General features: G+C 35.9%; 1 protein-coding gene across 2 annotated transcripts; it reads right to left on the bottom strand.

Moving 5' to 3' along the window:
* Positions 1–5,540: 5,540 nt before the first annotated feature.
* On the bottom strand, positions 5,541–19,602 carry LOC142351869 (uncharacterized). Of its 2 annotated transcripts, none has more exons than XM_075404112.1 (5): positions 19,015–19,602; positions 13,768–13,916; positions 11,696–11,818; positions 9,773–10,150; positions 5,541–6,086 (listed from the first exon to the last, which is right to left on the bottom strand). In XM_075404112.1, exons 1-5 carry the CDS (start codon positions 19,195–19,197, stop codon positions 5,759–5,761), a joined length of 1,161 nt encoding a protein of 386 aa, XP_075260227.1. In that variant the 5' UTR covers positions 19,198–19,602; the 3' UTR covers positions 5,541–5,758. The 2 variants fall into 2 exon arrangements, with proteins under 2 accessions (XP_075260227.1, XP_075260232.1); XM_075404117.1 differs by having other exon boundaries at positions 5,541–6,074; positions 19,015–19,600.
* Positions 19,603–21,285: the final 1,683 nt, after the last annotated feature.

The raw sequence follows: 21,285 nt of genomic DNA, 5'->3' as shown, positions 1-21,285 counted from the left end.
AAATTATTTTTTTGGGAATCCCAAAAAACCCAAAAATGCCCAAGTTTTTTTCAAAAAAATTCTGTATGAACGATAAGGTGGCCTCCAAAGCAAATAACTCAATGGAGAATAAACTGGTGCATTAGATTGCTTTGATATGCCAATATTAAGAAAGCGAGTCAAGACGAACAGCAAAATCAAACAACAACAACAACAACAAACATAAATTACATCAAAAAATTTATGTCCGTTTTGAAAAACGAAATTTAATAACAAAGTCAACATACCGTCAAATAAACCTAACACTAAACAAAATAACATATAAAGCACCAGAAAACATATGGGACTAGTCCATGAAAAGGTTTGGTAACAATTAGACAAAAAAGAACAAAAAAGTAAAGTTGAAAAATTTTTGAAACAGTTAACTTCAAAGTAACGAAAACCATTAGGAATCAAGTAAAATATACCAAAAATTTAGGATTACTAATGCTTCTATATACCAGGACATTAGAACTTGTCTTCTTTATTCATTTTTAAGCACAACAACTAAAAAGCACAACAAAAAACAACAAACAAAATTTCTATTGAAACTTGCCAGAAAACGCTGTCAAAACCGTCAAGCCATATTTTGGCCCTCAAAATATATTTGACTGCGCCTTCTTCAAGCAGCGGTAATGTAGTATGTGGCCATTCATTAGTGAGACTAGGTAACAAGTAGACAAAAAGGCGAAGGGCAAAAGTATGTATTACTTTTAGCTTTTTTTTCGAAACAAAACTACATCCGAAGTCATGAAAGACATTAATTACAAAAATAACTATTTAAACAGGGTCGTTTATTCATAAAAGAGAAGCCCTTGAGACCACCTGCAAATATCCAGAATATTTCTTGCATCAACATAAAGGACGTCAAATATGACAAAAATCAAATTAATTTACTTTTTTTGTGAATAACCGGTGTCGAAGCCAGTAAGGTCATAACGAATTCTTTAAAAAAATAGATTTTGGAACACCAATCCCTTTTGTTCCCTTGAGACCTATAATGTCATATTTGATCTGTAATTAACTAACGAGATTAGGTAACAAAAAGAAATATAAAAAGAACAAAATTGCGAAGTTAAAAAGTTTTTTTTTCAGTTTTGGAAAACGATTGTTTTCAAAGTCATGAAAGTCATCAGCTATCTACTAATATCAGAATATGGGTTTTTCTTTTCTTCCATGAAAAGCCAATGAAACCTATCACTATACAGGAAATTTCATACGACCGAAACGAAATAAAAATGACAGTTGACGACAAAACTAAAAATTGCAATTGATTTCTTCAAGAAAGAGGTGTCAAGGCCGTTAAAACGACGATGTATACCATTCAGGATTTTAATATATTCAATTGTGCTTTATTTTGAACGCTAATAAGGTGATATGAGAACTGTCAATAATGTGATAATGTGACAAAATTAGAAAACATGAAAAACTGGCAAATATCAAAACAAACAAAAATCTGAAATCTTGTAGTATCAAAGCCAGGAAACAAAAACTTCAGGCTTAAAACCACAACCGAGACTAAATGATAAATCAGTAGAAGGAAAAAGCATTCTTTGTTTGCTGACACTAAGCTGGAAGTTGAAAAAATTAAGAAAAAAAGAGGAGAAGTTAATTAAGCCATTATTTATTCAAAAATGAACTATTTTTAAAAAACGAAACGACCATAAACTTTCAAGTAAAAAACTAAATACATTACCTTTGAGCTGCATAGAACACGAATTGGGCCTATAACTCCTGAGCTTTGATTTGATATGTTCTGTTCTTTATTATTAAAAAAAGGTCTTTTTTTTTCAAAAAAAAGACCGACTGATTACAACCCGATTTTTTTGGTTCGTAACAGTCCAAGAATGGCCCAAAACTAGCCCTGCTAATGTTTATTGTCCGTTAGGAACAATTGAAGTTTCGAATCGAATGTTGTAGATATAGATAATTTGTTAGTTGAAAACTCAAAAATAAATTCTGCATTTTTGATAGTCAACGAGTAAAGTTAGCAAAAAACGGCGAAGTTTTAACTACAGAGAATTCTCAGCGGACTCTGAAGTAGGAATATCCCCCCTCGGAGTCTACAAAGATTGTATAAGTGTTGTTTGGGGGTGTATTGTCGGCAAATTTAATCAAAGTGGACTAAAGTAGCTGATTGCGTGCTGTTTTTGATGAAAAAGGCTGAATTTTGAAATGTTTATCCAGAATTTTTGAGCAAAAAATTAAATCAACACAATCAACAATGCTTGTTCTTCTTGAAAAATAAAATTAACGACACTATTCTTATAAATTGTAACAAATTATAGCAAAATTGACGAAAATTTAGGCAAAAATTCCTGAAAATGTGAATAAAAACAACGTGAATTCAATCGGCTTTTCTCAGAAGTTTAAACCTCGATAACTCCCTGTACAAAACGAAAATTTAAAAAATCTTTTTAATTCCATATTCTACGCTGGACCAGCTTTCTAATGATACCAGTCTCAACTCTCTACGATGAATATATCGATCGGCGAGAATTGACTGAACAAAAAAAACCCATTTGAGAATATAGTTCCTCCCCCCTCAAGAGGGTCGGAACAAATATGAAAAAAGCGAGAGTTGAATTTGTTGTTCCTGAGCGATTTGAATGATTTGCTTTATTAAGTTTGCTTTTCTATCATTTGCTATGTTGGTTTCTTAATTTGGAATTAGAGGGCTTTTAGGGGGCATCGAGGAAACAAAATGGCATTGAAAGAGCTGTTTTCAACCATTTGTGCAAAATCACACTTTGCAATGTGTATTTTCAAAAATGGTCTGGGTTTCTTTTTCCTCTTTCTTCGGATTTTTTAACATTCATGAGTGTAAACTGGAAGAAATTACACCTTTATTCCACCGGTAAATCTTTTTTTTACACTCTTAAATTACACTTTTTCCACCCTTATTAAAGGTAGCACTAACGGTGTAAAAATATTTTTTACACTCTTTTCCCCGTTGTTTTTGGGGAAAATCCTCGGCCCGGGTGTTTTTGTTTGTCTTCATTGTTGCTAATATTAAAATAACAATTGTTCAAAGTGGTAATATAAATATAAAAACTGCTTCGGAGTCACCCGTTTTGAAGCATTTCCAAAATAAACATTAATCAGATTTTCTCAATTTTTTTCTCAATATCGTTCTGTTCGAATAGAAAATTTAAGCATTGCAGATTTTTCTAGGTATCAGCCTGCAGTTGAACGGCAAGGTGAGCTATGCTCCTGGCTGGTTATAAAAACTTGTTACTATATTATTGTAACGTCTGTTTGTAAAAATTTCTACTCATTGATATCTGTAAGAAGTGAAATTGCAGTGGCACTTTTAATCAGACTGGAGGAGCATAAAAAGCATCAACTGGTAGCTTAGGGCGTGATATGTTTTCTTTGATATTTTCAATTCAGGTAAGTTAAATCTAGAAACCATATTGTACGCCAGTTTGAGTCATTTTCGGTATTTACTGGATATGTTTTTCTTATAAGTGGAGCAATTTTACGCTTGACGCGAACTTTGTTTTATCCGTTTTCGAGTATTGAATTCCATTTTAGAATGTCGGCTTCTGTTTTCGAAAGCTGGACTCTAATGGTTGCTCAGTTTGTAGCGTATTTTAAGTTACAGCTGTTCCGGCGATTCGGGTTAATCTGATCGAAAAGCAAAATATATGACTGGTTTATAAGAGAAAGAAGAAATCAACCAGTAAGTTCCAGAAAACAGTTAGAAATACAGTCATCCTTAAGCTCAGCTGCTCGCTTGAAACCAAGAAAATCAAGTAGTTTTTGAGCTCATAGCTTTGAATTTGGCCTCTAAGATTAAAAGACAAGCTACAAACTACATTTTCAATATTTTTTTCTACTTTAATACTAAAATTTGGACTTAAAGTGGACTCTACATAATATACTCTTGCACTTTTGTCAAGGAAATCAATAAAGGGCGCCATTAGTAAAATACACGGTCCAATGAAGCAATATCAATCTGTTTAAGAGTACATCACTTTAAAAATCAAATCAGATTTTTTTTGATAACAGAACATTACAAATTTCATATGACAAAAATGACTAAAATCGAATTAAAAACTTTGAAATATCAACCATTTCGAGCAAAAAAATCTATGCAAATTGTTCATAATGTTAAAACATTGGAGTCGGTAGAAAGGAGCCTTAAATTGTTAGCAAACAACTCTTTAAAACAATTGCTCCAAATCCTCAAAAGTGTTTTATCAAAGGCCTCTTGTTACAATTCGAAGAATTCGAATTTTATTGTTTCACTGTCTTTTTTTAAAGATCCGTTCACACATTTTCATGACTTTTGAAGTCAAATTGGAGTAGTGATTTTGATCACGCAGAAACAGGAAGTGGAGCACAAAAAGCGAGTTGTTCTGTAGCGTAAATTTTTTTCACTCTTAAAGTAAAGTAATTATAATGTAGAGTGAGGAAATGGCGTTTGAACAAAAGTTTGCTGTCTCGCTAATTGTTCTCATGTTCACATGTGGCAATTTCACTTTGATTACTACTGTTTTTTCAATTTCGTGGATCGGATTTTTTTCTAAATGGCTTTCCCAATCCATTCATAGTTCATCTAAGCCCATTTTTTGTTTGAACCAAATTTCTTTTTCTCGCTAGTGGTTTTTTGTTCACATGCGGCATTTTGATCTGATTGTTTTGAAAATGTTTTTCCCAATTCACTCATAGTCCTTTCTAAGGTCTAGTTTTTGTTTAGACAAGAAAATTCGGATATTCGGATCTTTTCCGTTTATGCCCCCCCCCCCCCCAGTACGTTATGCCCCCCCCCCCCCCAGTACGTTATGCCCCCCCCCCCCCCCGCTACAGAACACGATCCATTAAATAGTAAATCATTATGTTAAAAATATGGCACCTGTGTTGGGGGGGGGGGGGGGTGCAAATAGTATGCACCCACTAAAAGGGGGGCACAAATGGAAAAGATCCAAATGTCTTTGTATTGTATATCAAGACTTGTCCTGCTATGTTTTGTTCTATGATTCCTTCGATTTACTTTTTGATCACTCCCTCTTCTACTATTTCAACAGTGTTTTAAAAATATCTTTTTGTGGTTTCGTGGAATATGTTTGTGTCATAAGTTCAGATAAAACACGCAGCAAAAGTTGAACAAAAAATTTGTTATTTTTGAATTTAGCTATATGCAAAAAACGCGCAATAGCAAGTTGCTGATTAAGAACTATACGAAAAGTTTGGTTTTGAGAAATGGAGATAAAAAAGAGTTCTTCAAAGTCATCTCATTTAATTAGAAATTTCGAAAACAAAACTTTGCAGAATCAAACCATGCCAAGCCGGTCATAATTATAGTGTGTTCAAAGTTTTAAGATTATTCACCAAAGAAAATCAGTACTTTTATGCCTCTAAATTCAATGATTCTAAGTTCAAAGAATAAATTTGATTTTTAATCTATGCAGTGACATTTAGAGTGCTAATTTTACAGCGGAACCCGGCTCACCCATCATTAGAATATCTAGAAACCAAACTAAGTTTTTTTCCTATTTTTGGTAATCATTTTTCCTAGCAGCATAAACTTCAGAGAAAAAGATTTTCGCGGTATAATTTGAAACTCAGTTTTCTACGAGAATTTTTCAGCTTTGTTAATCATGAACACATTCTAATGAGCCCCTAAGAATAGTTCTAACAACAATAATGCCGGAAGCTTGCAATGTCTTGAAATATCCTCTACATAAAGCACTCTTGTTTTTTTTCATGTTCAAGTTTCAGCCTTTGTTGACGTTCATATTTTGTTGAAACCTAGTGAGGGTTTTCGAGGTCTCAGCGGAGTTCCAATCAAGTTCTGAAATGAGGAGTTTCTTCTTAACGAAGGATTCGAGGTTGCCGTTAACGTCGAGGATCGACTACTGAATCTGGACCCGAGAGGCCTCGATCCGTAAGCGTCCTGTTCCAAATTGTGTGATGACGAGTGTCGGAACTTTCGTGTCTGGGACAGTTGAGGAGCTGGAGCGAACAACTGGTCAAACACCCTTTTCTCGACCTGATCCAATCCTGAGCCCAGAGAGAAAGAGATAGGTCGTTTGCAGAACCTCTCCGACCTACGGTAGGCACTATTAACGACAATATTTCATGAAAAGAAGCTTTTTTAAACATATAATACCTATTAAGATTGCAACTCTGGTAAATCGCCATAGGGGACTTCAAAACCATATGAAAGAACCTTGTATGGGGCCATACAGGAGTCCATAAAGCTCGATACATTATCTCGATATGATTGTCAATTAGTGTATGTTAATTTTGGTTAAATGTTCACGATCTTAATAATGTGGTTCTTAAAAATACTTGCCAATCAAAAAAGATTTTTTTGGTGTTTTACCGAGACTACATAGAAACAAAAATGAAGTCTGTAAAAAATTTGGCATTCGATTTGTAATTTTATGCTCCACATTTGGCGTATGGTAAATTGTTATCACATACATATTCTCTAGCGCTATTGTACGTGAACTAATAGCTCGGAGCTTGGTGGCAGGAGAAATCAGCGCTGAATCACTTTAAAGCGTTCTGATCTTTAGGATTGCCAGTGCTCTGTTCATGTCACTATTAACGCTTGCCATTATAATTTTTGAGTAAAATTTTTTTCATGAAAATATTAGGTTCAGCTTAACTCCCGTCAACAAGGTTTGTTTTATACGCGAATCGAACTTCCGCGTGGTTGATTGTGACGTTTAATTTGCGTAGCAAATCGTAACCACTGAGCTATGGTCCTTCCGATAATTGCCTACAATCCTGCTCAAATATTTTTAGTGTGTATACGACTATATTATTTACCAATCATAAGCTACAAAAGTATGACTTTTTCTGCTCAGTCTTAATTTTGGGGTATGCGTAATTTTCAGACTACAGTATAATTTAAGCCTGGCGAACTCTCTGAGTCAAAATATGAATCAACAGTATAACTTAATGAAGACATACTGCACATAAAGAAACTTAAAATAAGCTGGAGATACAATGTTTCAGAGCTGATAAAGTTTTTGCTCTTCAAATGTGTTGGTTGAGCGCTGAAAAGCTCTCCGACTCAAGTCCGGGAGGGCTGCATACTTGAAAAGATGCCAAAAGGCATGTTGGCTAGTGAACAGATGCCTTTGATCTAGATAGAGGACGCAATGAAAAGTTTCCAACAGATTAATAAAAATTTTTTTACCAATTATACAAAGAAAATTGGCAACGATATAGCGAAGTGCAAACTGTTGTAATATTGAAAGTTTTGCTTCAAATATGAGATCAGTGTAGACCTATATAAATTGAAATAAACAGTGTGACGACTTTTTACTCAAATCCATTTCACCCAATGACAATTTAAGTGGCAAGTCGTAACCACTGACCTAAACTGGATCTGTGGTAATTGCCTACAATCCAGCTTAAATTTAAATAGTGTGTATACTACTATGATGACGATTACCAAATATAAGCTAAAAAGTATGACTTTATTCTGCTGAGACTTAATTGTGGGGTATGAGTGTTTTTCCGACTATACAGGATAAGTTTAGCCTGGGCGAACTCTATGAATCACAATATGAAACAATGATATAATCATGACGAAGAAATACTGCACATGAAGAAACCTAAAGTATGGTAGAGATAAAATGTTTCAGAACTGAATTAAGTTTTTGCTCTTAAAATGTGTTGGTTCAGCGGTGAAACAGCTCTGCGACACAAGTCCGGGAGGGCTACATACTTGAAAAGATGCCAAAGAGCATGTTGACTAGTGAAACGATGCCTTTGATGTAGATAGAGGACGCAATGCAAATTTTTCTAACAGATTAATAAGAACTATTTGACCAATTATACAAAAAACATGGCAACGATATAGCAAAGGGCACAATAGCCAATTACAGCTCTCTGTTGTAATATTAAAAATATTGCCTCAGATCTAAAATCAGTGTAGACCTAAACAATTTGAATTAAACGGTGTGAGGACATTTTACACAAATCAATTTCCCCCAATGACATTATACAAAACGTGCTATTTTATCTAATGCCAAAATGATGCCAAAATGATGCAAAAATGATGGAAGAAAAGATTCAAGTGCAGTACTTGAAGGCTAATTTTTTATGTAACAGCTAGCAATCTAGTAATATTTGTTTGCTAAACTGGCTTCTATCAAATATAACAATTTATCTCTGCAAATTGACAAAACAAAAAAGTTCAAAGTATCCGATAAACTCTCCTTTATTGCGAGTAAAGACAAAGAAAGTTTACTTTCATCATTTTTAGCTCTATTATTTTTTATATCTATTATATAGATGGTTTTAATTTTCTGATTTAAGCACTATATTATATTTATTTTATATGGAATCAATTTTATTAACAAAAGCTATTGCTAATAACCGCTTTTTTTCAAACTGTCTACTGAAATAGTCAAATTAATTCTTCTTCTTTATAATAGCAATTGAACACAGGTGTTAGGAAAGATAAATACATATTATCGAACATTATTGCAATTCACCGCCTACGACGCCATTCAAGTCAAACGAATCTTCAAAAAGTACCCAGATGGTATCTGCCTAGAAGGTACCTACACAAAAGGTCGTTATTCAGGATTTCCTACTTTGGTTGGAAATTTTTCCCAAAGACTTCAGTTTTCTTACCATGGACATTACGAGCGTCTACCGGTACCAAAAAACTCGATATAAAGAATGAGGCCGGCCTTTCCCCTCGTCATTTGAGGCCCAATGTGGAATGCGCTTAAAATACGTGTGAGTAGTTTCCACACGGCATTTAAATAGACGAAAAAGGGAAAAATCTTACAAAGAAAACTGATTTTTAGTTATGTTCAACTTTAAGTCATTTCTGAAAATTTTAATCAGTTTTGAACTGAAGCGAGCTTGGACAATTAAGATACCGCCAAGATGTTTTTGGCGTATTTTTGCAAAGAGAGCATGATATAAATTTCGCATTCCAGTGCACATATTCAAGTACCAAAAATAAAAAAGTTTTCCACATTTACAATTTGACTTTCAAATTCAGAATTCATCTGAATTTATCGGCTGATTGATCAGTTTCCCAAGCAGGAAAAGAAAGCGCAGCAGTAAATTTTTCTCATTACTTTCATGAATTTTCATGTTTTGATGTTTTGTGGACTATGGATCACTTATTTGTCAAATATCTTTGTTTCGGCTTAGCTAAATCTAGTATTGACACATGCCAACTCACTTAAAAGCCATTTTGTTTCCTCTAAGGTCACTTTTGCTTCCAGTCCTTGAAAATGCAATGTTTGCTCCCAATTTAAATGAAATCTTTTTACAACATTTTTTGAAACCGGCTGCCAAAAAAAACCGGCTTTTTTTGTGACGGTGAGTGGATTCCACTTTTCAAACTTGAGTTTAAAAGGAAAACACTGACCGAAATTTTCATTTAGGGCACCGTTTTTTCATCCTCCAAGTTTGTGAGTACGTTTCACAGGTACATTTTATTATGATAGCAAATATTCAGATCTGGTTACAAAAGTGAGTAATTTTTCTTGTAGAATTTGGTCTTTGCAGACACTCGTAATTCAAATATTCGAATCACGTAAGAATAGAACTGTTATGACGCCTTTCTCATTAAAACTGTTATTTTTGAGCATTCTGAAGCATTTTAAAATTTGACGAAATTTAGCGTTTTTTTACGAACCATGTGCTTTTTCCACACATTTATGGAAGTAGAACAATTATCACCAGGGAATCTGAACCTGAAAAAAACTATAAAACTTAAATTTGGAGAAATGAGCAGATGCTAAACTTTTCATCAGCTAACCGATTTTGAACTTTCTCCTGAAAATGTTCCATGTGAACAACCGCTTCCGAAAAGTCAATATCCGGCTCCATCACTTGACTTTTCCTCACTTTCTCAGCCCTGAGAACTAAATTACACAACGTCTGGAAATCGTTCTCGAGAGAAATTGAGCTACTTGTGTCCGCTTCAAACACGTCATCCATCGCCATTCGGTTGATTTCGGTCAGAAGGTTCTCGGCTTCTTCTCTTTTCTTGCTCAAGTTTAGAGTGGCAACGCTTGTCATCAGCTGGTTCTTTGCCTCTCTTTTGCGCTCTTCGAAGAATTTGTCAATCTTGATCTGCTCAGCCCGAATGTGTTTGTCAACCTCTTCGTTCACGCTTTTCAGCAGATCCAGGTACCTAGAGTATTTCAGCTTTGGTTTTTATATGGTTTGGATGTATTACAGAAGTCAATAATGATGTCATCTTGGTATGTCGATGAACACTTTTTACTTGATGAAGCCAAAAAGTCACTGCGGCTAAAGGCTTGGCGAGATTAAGAGTTTTATGTATGCGATTCCGAAAAAAGGCAAGCCGGAAGTCAAACTCTACAAAAAGAACAGATGGTCTTATTTAAAATTTGATATTTCAATGCCCAATTTTTATGACCCTTGAGAACTTAAATTTCCAATTGTTTTGTCCGAACTGTTCAGGTAAAAGTTTCCATCAATTTTTCTCCAAACTGTTCATAGGTAAAAGTTTTTTTTCCTAATTCTTTCTTTTCCTATTTCCAGAGTTCTTTCTTTAATTTTGCTTTTAAGGAACCAGCTAAGATGTACAGTTTAAAAATAAGGCAAACCTTCTCAAATATCTAAAGTTTCTTTGCACTGTGTTACTCACTTTTTGCTACACTAGATTCAAATAGACTTCAAATTTTGTTTTTAGGCTCATTTTTGCCTTCTCGGGGACTAGATTTTGTATCTTGTTGAGGCCTCAAAGATGTTGAAGCTCCTGGCAAAACTTAACATGCAATATTCTGATGATAGCAAATGGTAGAAAGTCAACAAAAGATCCGATTAAAAACAGTTTGTCAGTTTGTTCTTAAAACACGTATAAAGATCGTGCAATTCAACGCTTCATCTAATTTTCTTCAATATGTTTTCCTACTTTTCAATCTGTACTGTTTCGGAAATTTTTTAAATAGCATTGGGGGAGTGGTAATATCACAAGAGCTCGTTCCAGTCGAAATCTTATTGTGGCGGTCATTACGGTAATGGGGTCTCTACATTATATAATAAGCTGGAGGTTTAAATCACGAAAAGATAATATCTTGTTTATTCCGGATTAATTTTACCACAAATCTACATCTCTTAACTGGCTGTACCTTTACGAGCGTCTACTGGCGTTAAAAAAACTAGTTAGAAGGTATGTGTCTTGTACTTAGCACCGTCTTTTGATGCCCTATGGGGAAAGCGCTTAAATTTCATACAAAATGTTTCCGGACGGCAATTAAATAGCCTAAAACAGATAATACTTCCAATTTATGTGATTAGTAGTTACGTTCTGCGGCAAGGGAATTTCACAAATTTTGATCTTTATTGAAGTGAAGCCATACCGAACTGAAGGGAAGTGCACCGGCAGATATGACGAAGTCACTTTTTACCAATATTGATTACAAAAACGAGGGATTACTGCAAATAAGTGAAGTTTTTCATGTGTATTTCATATGTAATTCTCTTTTCCATGTGTTATAGATACAAAACCTACCTCACTTTTTCAGTTTTTTAACTAAAAAAACAAACTCAATCTCTTGCACAAACTTAACAGACTTACATTAACACTAATTGGCACGTTGTTATCAGACTAAATTTACTCGATTAAAATGTGCGTTTTTTGCGATGTAATTTTAACTGGCATGACTGTTCCAACGTTTTTCAATTTTCTGTTACCTGGGAATCAACTGACCTGCTGAATGCCATTTGCAGCTGAGGTACATAGTCATTGAGGTCCTGAGATGCACACTTTTGACACACCAGTTGAGAACAGTGTGGACACACCATCTTATACGTGTCAGCTGGGTTCTTACACCTGAAAATTTGTATAACGAATATGCCCCCGATAACAATTTTTTGCAATGCACCCTGCAACACACCCTTGCAGGGTGCACACAATGCACCCTGCAACCCCCCCCCCCCCTCCCCCAACTCTCTCTCTCTCTCTCTCTCTCTCTCTCTCTCTCTCTCTACACACACACACACACACGCACGCACGCACGCACACACACACACACACACACACGCACAAAAACACAAACAACAAACTAACACACAACACAACACAATTTTTGTCTGATCAGACTTTCCTGGCCTAAATAAGCTATGATCAGACTTTCCAGACAGAAATTAACCGTGATCAGACTTTCCAGACCCAAGTTACCTCTAATCAGACTTTCCAGACACAGAGGGTCTCTAATTGGACTTTTCAGACCGAAAGCGTTTTGATCAGACCATCTTCAGACCATGGTTCAGAATCAAATTCAGACCATTGTCCACACCTTAATCAGACTATGATCAGACTCAAGTGCGCTCGAAGCATTTATGGTCAGACCCAGTTGCGCTTGCAGCCATTTATAATCAGACTGAAGCGCGCTCGAAACCGGTTCGGATCAGACTGAAATGCGCTCGAAATAGTCTGATCAGAGAAAAATTTTACTCATGAACAAATCTCTTAATTTTGCTATAATACATTTATTTCATAAAAATTGATGTTTGCAGTATTCAGATCAGAACGCTGCTTTATTGTTGCCTCTTGGCAGATTCAACATCTCTCAGTATAAAAACAAAGCAAAAACGGAAAAATTGTAAGGTACTCGAAATGGTCCCTGATCAGACCCAATTGCGTTCAAAAACATTTCTGTTCAGACCCAATGGCACTCGAACCGTTTATGATCAGACTCAAGTGCGCTCAAATGCACTTCCAATCAGACCCAATTACGCTCGAAGTCAGACTCAAGTGCGCTCAAATGCACTTCCAATCAGACCCAATTACGCTCGAAGTCAGACTCAAGTGCGCTCAAATGCACTTCCAATCATTCCCAATTACGCTCGAAGTCAGACTCAAGTGCGCTCGAATACGCCTATGATCAGACTTTGCAGACCAAATTGACCTCTGACCAGACCAACTCCAGACCATGGTCCAGACTGTAGCCGTCCAGAACTTCCGTCCAGACCCTGTAATTTCGGGCTAGAAAGCACAGGTGTGCGCTCAGTTGGGTCTGATTATAAAGCATTTGGGTCTGCACCTCACCCTGGGTACTTCAGAAACACCAGAGTTGTAATTCAGGTATTGTTTGTACCTAAATTGATTTAGGTGTGGCTACCTGAAAAACGAGGTTACGCCGAAACATGCATTGCATCGAACAGTTGTTTGTTGCTATTAAAGCCTTGTTAAAACGATCAAAATTAATGTTGCCCTTCAATAGATCATCTACGGTTAAGATCATGAGACCACAAACAACTATGCAAATAAAAAAATTAAGTGAAATTCAGGCAAAGACACCTGAAAAAGGAAATAACGAAGGAGTTTCCTTATTGGGCTTTTCTTAAGGTATGTTCAGTTAAAAATTCAACGATTGATGCATCAGTGTTTCAGATTCAATTCGGGTTTTTTTTAAGTGTTCGTCAGACGAGAACAATTTCTCGTGACGATTCAGGTAAATTCAGGTCCTTTTCAAGCAAATTTACCTGCACTTTTATTAAAGTGTGCGAGTTCGAAGACGGTCTGATCAGAGGTCGTTTTCGTATCGGAATTCATCGTGGGAACAAGATCATACATAGCCCGCAATTTTTCACAGACAAGCAAGCAGAGATAAAAGCCCATACAGAAAATTCCATACAAACCATTAAATATATACTAATATATACATATACAGACTTTCTTTATACAGCATTATTTCCATTATCTGAAATTGCTTTCTATGCATACAGTTACAATAGTATTATCAGTATTATTATCAGTTGTATATTTGTAACTTTTACCTCTGACAAGCTGAAAAAGAGTGATCAGATGTGAGTGAGGATGTGAAGAGGTTCTCAGTGCTGTTACCAGTTCCACCCCCGACAGAGAACTCGGCTGCTTTCGCCTTCATAGCCCTCTCCAAAGTGGGCTTGTCCACTCGCAGGCCACCCTGCAACAAAAATGCCCAGGATGAGGTCTGCAACCCAAGACATGTATTGCCCAGACCGACTTGGGTCGCGGACAAGGGGGGGGGGCGCAACCCGGCTCAATGGTCTGGTAAGAATAGCTCAATGGTCTGGCCAATAGCATTTTTTGGTCTGTTCAGTTTAATCTTGTCATTGCGTATGATCAGTTCATTTAGTCAGAACCAAAAAACTCACGTAATGATTAGTGCTTCCAAACAATTTGAGTCTTGACAATAATTCTTTGAAATTAAGTAAATAGGTTTTTAGAATTTCAAAAACGACAAAAAATATTTTCAAATAGATTCAGTATCATTGGTTTAAAACGAAAAAGGATCTCCGGTAATGTTTTTTTGGATCATAACAAAGCTTCTGGTTTGACCTAAAATTGTAACAACGTTCTAGTAATACTATATGTCTAGCACAGTTATGTGCTAGAGATGAGTTGCAACTTCTAACTGAGATGCAGAAGTTGCTGGCGTCATAGCACTTGCTTCAAAAGTTTAATGAGTTTTTTTTTTCCAAATATCAAAATCGTTCACACTTTTTTCCACAAGATTAGTAGTGCAATTAAAAGAAACTGTGTATCTATCTAGCAGTAAACTGTTTTAGCAAACCCAAAATAAGCAAAAAAATTCTAACCGGGAAATTTTAGTTCATCGTAATGGTAACGTTTGCAGGTTTTGGTCAACATGAGGATTGAAACCATTTGAACGAAAGTGAAGAGAATTGCAATGCGTGTTCCAAAAAGGCACTCAAGGTTTGAGCTTGAGTTTTGAACAAACTTAAGTCTGATCATGAGTGATTGGCGTCTGTATTGGTCTGATCATTCATAACTTTGGTCCGGAAAGATTTGATCATGGGCAATTTTGTTACATTTATTTCCTGTTTATCTAGGGGAACAAACGCTAAATGAAAAAAATTTGGGAACAAAATTTTGCTTGGTAGTTTTAGATCAGCTCCAGTGCCCAGGTTTAGATCCAGACCCAAATTGAGCTATGATCAGACTATGCAGACTGAAATGACCTCTGATCAGACTTTCCAGACCGAAGTTACCTCTGATCAGACCTTCCAGACCAAAATGATCTCTGATCAGACTTTCCAGACCAAAATGTCCTCTGATCAGACCGAACCCAGACCACTGTCCAGACTATAGTGCGCTTATGATCAGACCCCAATTCATACCATTGTCCAGACTATAAACAGACTATGATCAGACCATCTTCAGACCATTGTCCAGACTCAATTTTAGACCATTGCCCAGACCTTAATCAGACTATGATCAGATTCAAGTGCGCTCAAAATTGTCTGATCAGAGAAAGATTTTAATTATGAACAAATCTCTTAATTTTGCTATAATATATTCATTTCATAAAAACTGGTGTTTGCAGTATTAAAATCATATAAGGAAAACCCAATTCTGAAAATATTGCTAATGAAAACGAAACCTAACTGTTGAGAAAAAAAAATTACTTACTATACCCCTTAGTTCATATTTCTGACTCAATGGATGAACTTAGACAGCTTTCCACAAGAAACGTCGTGGTCTTCAGTTAATCAAAATTTCCTCTTGAGGGGACTGGCATTTGCTATCAGCTGGACTCTTTGTTTCTGATCAGAGTCATCGGACTTTAGATGAGTCTCTGATCGGAACACTGCTTTATTGTTGCCTCTAGGCAGAGCCAACATCCCTCAATAAAGAAAACAAAAAATGAAGAAATATTGCACTCGAAATCAGACCTTCCAGACCGAATTTACCTCTAATCAGACCGAACCCAGACCATGGTCCAGACTGTGATCAGACCTTCTAGACCGAATTGACATCTGATCAGACCGAACCCAGACCATTGTCCAGACTATAAAGACTAAGATCAGACCGTCCAGACCGAATTGACCTTTGATCAGACCGAAATCAGACCATGGTCCAGACTATTTTGCGCTCGAACCGCTTTCCAGACCCTGTAATTTCGGTCTGGGAACACAGGGGTGTGCGCTCGATTGGGTCTGATCATAGCTCAATTTGGGTCTGGACCAAAACCTGGGTGGCGAACTTTCTAAAACTCAATTGTATAATCAGCCACCAAACCGTGAAACATGATAACAGGTGTTGTGCTTTTAAATGATGTCAAACTTTGGTTACCAAATTATGGAATTGAGTTGCCGTGTTTGGTAACAGGATTTAGTTTCTGAGCGTAACGTAGTTCCAAGAAGTTACAGAAAACCATTAATGCGGAAAGCTGTGGAACATTTGCGGTGTAATGCTCTGAAGACTCTAGAAAGATGAACGGAGGGGCTTGCAGATAATCAATAATTCAAGAAAAGGCTTAGTTTTGGAAGTGACGCATCACCCGATCTGTGGAAGCTAAAACTTTTTGACTGCACTTGGCTTCAAACGATCTCAGTACTTATTAAGAGGCCAATTCAGATCAGATTTTGCTCTAATTTCATCTGATTCAGACTCTGATAAGAACTCTGAATCAAAAAAAGATGCATTCACTGATTTTTTTCTAAATCAGACTCAATTCCAATTCAAGAAAAATCTTTTTTCACTAACATTTAGCCAACCCGATACCACATAGCGATCAAACAAAAGATTTAAGCAAGCAAGTCATCAAATGTTTTGGTAGTCGAAAAAATTAAAAACATACTCTACAAGAATCTTGCAGAATCTCTTTTGTTAGATACTACTGTATAGTTGTTCCATTCTTCTTTCAAGATTCTTGTCAGTTTTAGATAAAAGTTATCTACATGAGTGGGTGAAGAAGCCATCTGACCCAAAGAGAACAGTTTGTGCGAAAATGCTCTCAAGTCACTAACAAAATAAATTTACAGGATAGTTCTAGTATTTGTTTTATAAACAGGTTTTGTTAAAAATTAACAGCGGTTACCCGGATCATAGTAACATTGTAAATCAGCGCTGAATCATAGTATTTCTCAGTCTGTTTTTTACTATGAACAGATTATGATCATGTCACTTTTTACACTGTTCAGACAAAAATCATAGTAAAAAAAACCGGCTCTCTGAAAACACTCTGAACAGTGTAAAATCGAATTCTTCGTTTATCATGCTCAGTCAAAAAAACATTCTGCGAATGTTCTGGACAGCCCATTTCCAGAGGGCCAAAAAAACTTAAAAAGGAGAAAAGCCTCTGTTGCTACTAGATTAAAAACTAGGAGACACACAACACTCAATTGTATCTCTATTTTTATTGTTATTAAAGACTGTGTATGAATATTAAAATATTATAATCATATTTTCTGTAAAATTTAGTTTCTGTAATATCTCAGCAGTTTCTGCAAAATCGCTGCAAATCTCAATCTCTGCAAAGTCTGAACCTGACTTGGCAAACTCCTGACTCGACAAACTCCTGAATCGACAAACTCCTGAATCGAAACTCCTGACTCGACAAACTCCTGACTTGACAAACTCGTCTGGACCATGTCGGGGGGGGGGGGCGGGTGATATATTGGGGGGGGGGGTTGAAAACTACTGATTTATTTATAACCGAGATTTATAAATTAAATGACCACGTGATTTATAACGGAGATTTATAAATGACCACGTGCAGATTAACTTCATACAGGGATCGTGTATGATTTCTTTGGTTTCATAACAGGGTCTGGCAGGTTTCATAGCAATAAATCTAGAGTCGACGGACAGTATGGAAATCCTTGATGATCCTTGAATAAAACTTCAACCCGGGCATATTAAGGCGCTGACTCGTAACTGTTATTTTTCTTTAATTATTAGTTTCTATTAATTGATCTCAAATAGTGTCGCGTTTTTACTTGAGCACTCAGCCTCGTCCTGGCTGAGTGTTTCTGGCACCGGAAATTATCACAAAAATAAAAGCAAAACTCCATGACTTGGTGGTTTGGATATAATTTCCCGTTAAACTGAAAACTGAGTATGTTACGTAAAATTTGGTGTTTCAGGATTATGTGCATGATTACAATAGAACATACCCATCAACAAGTTCGAGGAGTGATAGCCATAACATGGAGAGACTCACTTATAACAGTACAGACAACAGAGAGAGAAGCTCAACATTGCCACCCCGGACCTTAGTGCCATAGTAAGTCAGTGCTGAAACAATGAATTCCAATTGTATATCGTCGGCTTAGTATTGTATCCATTTTCGTTCGGCTAAAATCTATAAGACATACAAAATTCCATTGCAATCTGAAAAAAAAACCATAAAAATCTTCAATTTCGTTCCCAAATTGGCAGTTTCCAGGTTCCCGTGGTGTATTTGCTGGTTTCGGCGTGTTTTTACTGGTTTTGGCGGGTTTTTTTGCTAATCTTAATACGTTGCTTGCAACGTTTTAAGATTGTACGTTGTCGTCATGCTCAAAAGGTGCATCGCCCAAAATTTCAAATTTTTTTTCGAATTTTTCACAATTTTTCATGATTTTGCTATGAACATCATGGGAATCAAAACCAAGGATGTACAGTCTATTTTCAGAAAAAAAGTATCTATGCGAATAGACTGCACATAATGAGGTAGCAACATACTCTTAGGATACACTGAAACAGTACTGGGCCGACGATATACAATTGGAATACAATGTTTCAGTACTGACTTACTATGGCACTAAGGTCCGGGTAGTTATGGAAAGGAAAAGGCTTTCAGGTGCTGATAACAGAGAGGACTTCCACGCGTTATTGCGGAGGGCACCGATAGAGACAAATGAATTCAGAGCAAAATGGCGTAAATGAGAATTGACGCCTCGAGCTCTGATTGGCCAATTTTGAACACATCAGTTTAAGGACACTTTTGAAAAATACTTAAGAAGCAGTGTAACGTGGGTTTATTCGTGCCCCCCCCCCCCTCTACGAGTGGAGCACCATCCGGCCGCACAACATGTATAATAAAGCAGCGTCAACAACTCTAAGATTCTGAAATGTTTTGAATTCTTTTGTTGATCATGTTTGTTGTTTATAAGGTAATGCGATATTTTTATCGGGTTATCTCAGTTCTATTATTTCAAACTAATTCAGTTGTAAGAAAAATTGTAAATGTGACGAAAAATTTAGCACAATTATCGGTTTTGGTGATACTGATCATTAATTGGCGAACAAACCCTGTTTAATATCGGCTTCCGACACTGGGGGCAAAACTTCCTCGTGTAGTCATCCAAACATTTTTCACACAGACGGTGCCCGGGGGAACAATTCAAGGAAAAGGGCTTCCGACTGTTATCAAACACTTCTCTACAACCCTTGCACGTGATCAAAAACAAGGTCGGGTTGCTCCTCATGGCCATAATGCCCAAAATTACGAAGAAAAAACTTTGTCAAACCAAAAACAGGAAGTAACTAAATGATGGAAAAGGTTAAAGAAATAAATTTGATACAGCTTCAGTGCTTTTGTGACGATATGGTTTATTTTTACATAGCTCAAAGCTTTATATGGACGATCTAGACACGGCAATATAAATTATGATTTATTTAAATAGTTTGCAAGAATATCGAATGTATGCCAGAAACAAATATTTAAACTGCCAATTTTGTTGTTCCGACTTTTCAAAGTTCATCAAAATATCTTTGATTTGAAATGTGTTCATTCGTTGTTATTTAGGGAACTGTCATTTGATCTGTTTTTACTAAACCCAATCTAGGTTTTGAGGTGTTTAGGATGAAATCTAGGCATAAACTGCCGAAACATGCCTTTGATAAATATCTGTTAATAGGTTATTCAAAACAAATTTCAAACTGAACTGTCAAATTTATGCTTGCGCGACAAACATGAGGTCAACTGTTGCAATTTTGCAGTTATTTTTGTGACATTTACAATGAACAAGATCAGAGACAGTAAACAACATTCCAGCAAGTTGAGGAATGCTCGGAATGTTATGGTCACACCAGCAGCGACAAATTCTACCGTTTCAAATGAATTAGCTGACCTCTTAAAATAGGTAATTTCAGAGATTTCAAAATATTTGTCAATTTCAAAGTCATTTGAAAACATAGACAACCAGATGTCGAACAATGTTCCTAGTTTCGGTAGTTGATATAGCTGAAAAAATTCAACGATGACTCCACGAAACTTCCTTTTTCGGTCAATTGTTGAAATCAATTGATGACGTGAAATGAGTTTCAGGGATTAAATGTAACACTTGAATAGCTCTGAAAGAGTAGTTAAGCTGTCTCTCAGCTCAGTACGTCGCTAACTATTTTCACATATACAACTTATTTGTTCCGACCCCTCTTGAGGGGGGAGGAACTATATACTCAAATGGGTTTTTTTTTGTTCAGTCAATTTTCGCCGATCGATATATTCATCGTAGAGAGTTGAGACTGGTATCATTAGAAAGCTCGTCCAGCGCAGAATATGGAATTAAAAAGATTTTTTTAATTTTGTTTTCTACAGGGAGTTATCGAGGTTTAAACTTCTGAGAAAAGTAGATTGAATTCTCGTCGTTTATTTACATTTTCCGAAATTTTTGACTAATTTTTCGTCAATTTTGTGAAATTTGTTGAAATTTTTAAGAATAGTGTCGTTGATTTTATTTTTAAGGACAAACAAGCCCTGTTGATTATTCTGATTAATTTTTTTTGGTCAAAAACTCTGGATAAATACTTCAAAATTCAGCCTTCTCCATCAAAAACAGCACGAAATAAGCTACTTTAGTCCACTTTGATAAAATTTGCCGGCACCACACCCCAAACAACACTAATACAACCTTTGTAGACTCAGAAGGGGACTATTTCTACTTCAACTTCCGCTGAGAATTCTCCGTAATTAAAACTTTGCCGGTTTTTGCAAGCTTTACTTGTTTATTATCAAAAATGCAGAATTTTTTTGAGTTTTCAACTAACAAATTTTCTATATCAACAATATCGATATTCGAAAAACCAATCTTTCCCAACGGACAGTAAGCACTAGCAGGGCTAGTTTTGGGCCAATCTTGGACTGTTACAACCCAAAAAGAATTTGGATTGCAATCAGTCGGTCTTTTTTTTTTTGAAAAAATACCTTTTTTAATAATAAAGAACAGAACATATCAAAAGAAAGCTCAGGAGTGATAGGTCTAATTGGCTTTCTAAGCAGCTCCAAGTTAATGCAATTAGTTTTTTAAGTTTTTTACTTGAAAGTTAATGATCGTTTCGACTTTAAAAAAAATAATTGGTTTTCAAATAAATAAAGGCTTAATGAACTTTTCCTCGATTTTTTTTACTTTGGTCAATTTTCAGCTTAGTGTCAGCGAATAAAGAAAGCTTCTTCATTCTACTGATCTAAATTTTAGTCTCGATTGCGTTTTTAAGCCTGAAGTTATTGTTTTCTGGCTTTGATACTACTAGATTTCAGATTTTTTTTGTTTTTAGAAATTTGCCTGTTTTTCGCGTTTTCT

This window comes from Convolutriloba macropyga, chromosome 1 (genome assembly GCF_964194025.1).
Source record: "Convolutriloba macropyga chromosome 1, txConMacr16.3, whole genome shotgun sequence".
Classification (NCBI taxonomy): domain Eukaryota; kingdom Metazoa; phylum Xenacoelomorpha; order Acoela; family Convolutidae; genus Convolutriloba; species Convolutriloba macropyga.
This window is presented reverse-complemented; position numbering and strand designations above follow the sequence as displayed.

What these genes read in the sequence shown, in the direction of transcription:
- LOC142351869 (XM_075404112.1), bottom strand. Translation starts at nt 19,197, where the DNA reads ATGGCCATGAGGAGCAACCCGACCTTGTTTTTGATCACGTGCAAGGGT. An exon ending in GGAAGCCGATATTAAACAGG is followed by an intron (nt 13,917 to 19,014) that starts GTTTGTTCGCCA and finishes TTTTTGTTGCAG; the next exon opens with GGTGGCCTGCGAGTGGACAA. An exon ending in CTGCAAATGGCATTCAGCAG is followed by an intron (nt 10,151 to 11,695) that starts GTCAGTTGATTC and finishes GAAATACTCTAG; the next exon opens with GTACCTGGATCTGCTGAAAA.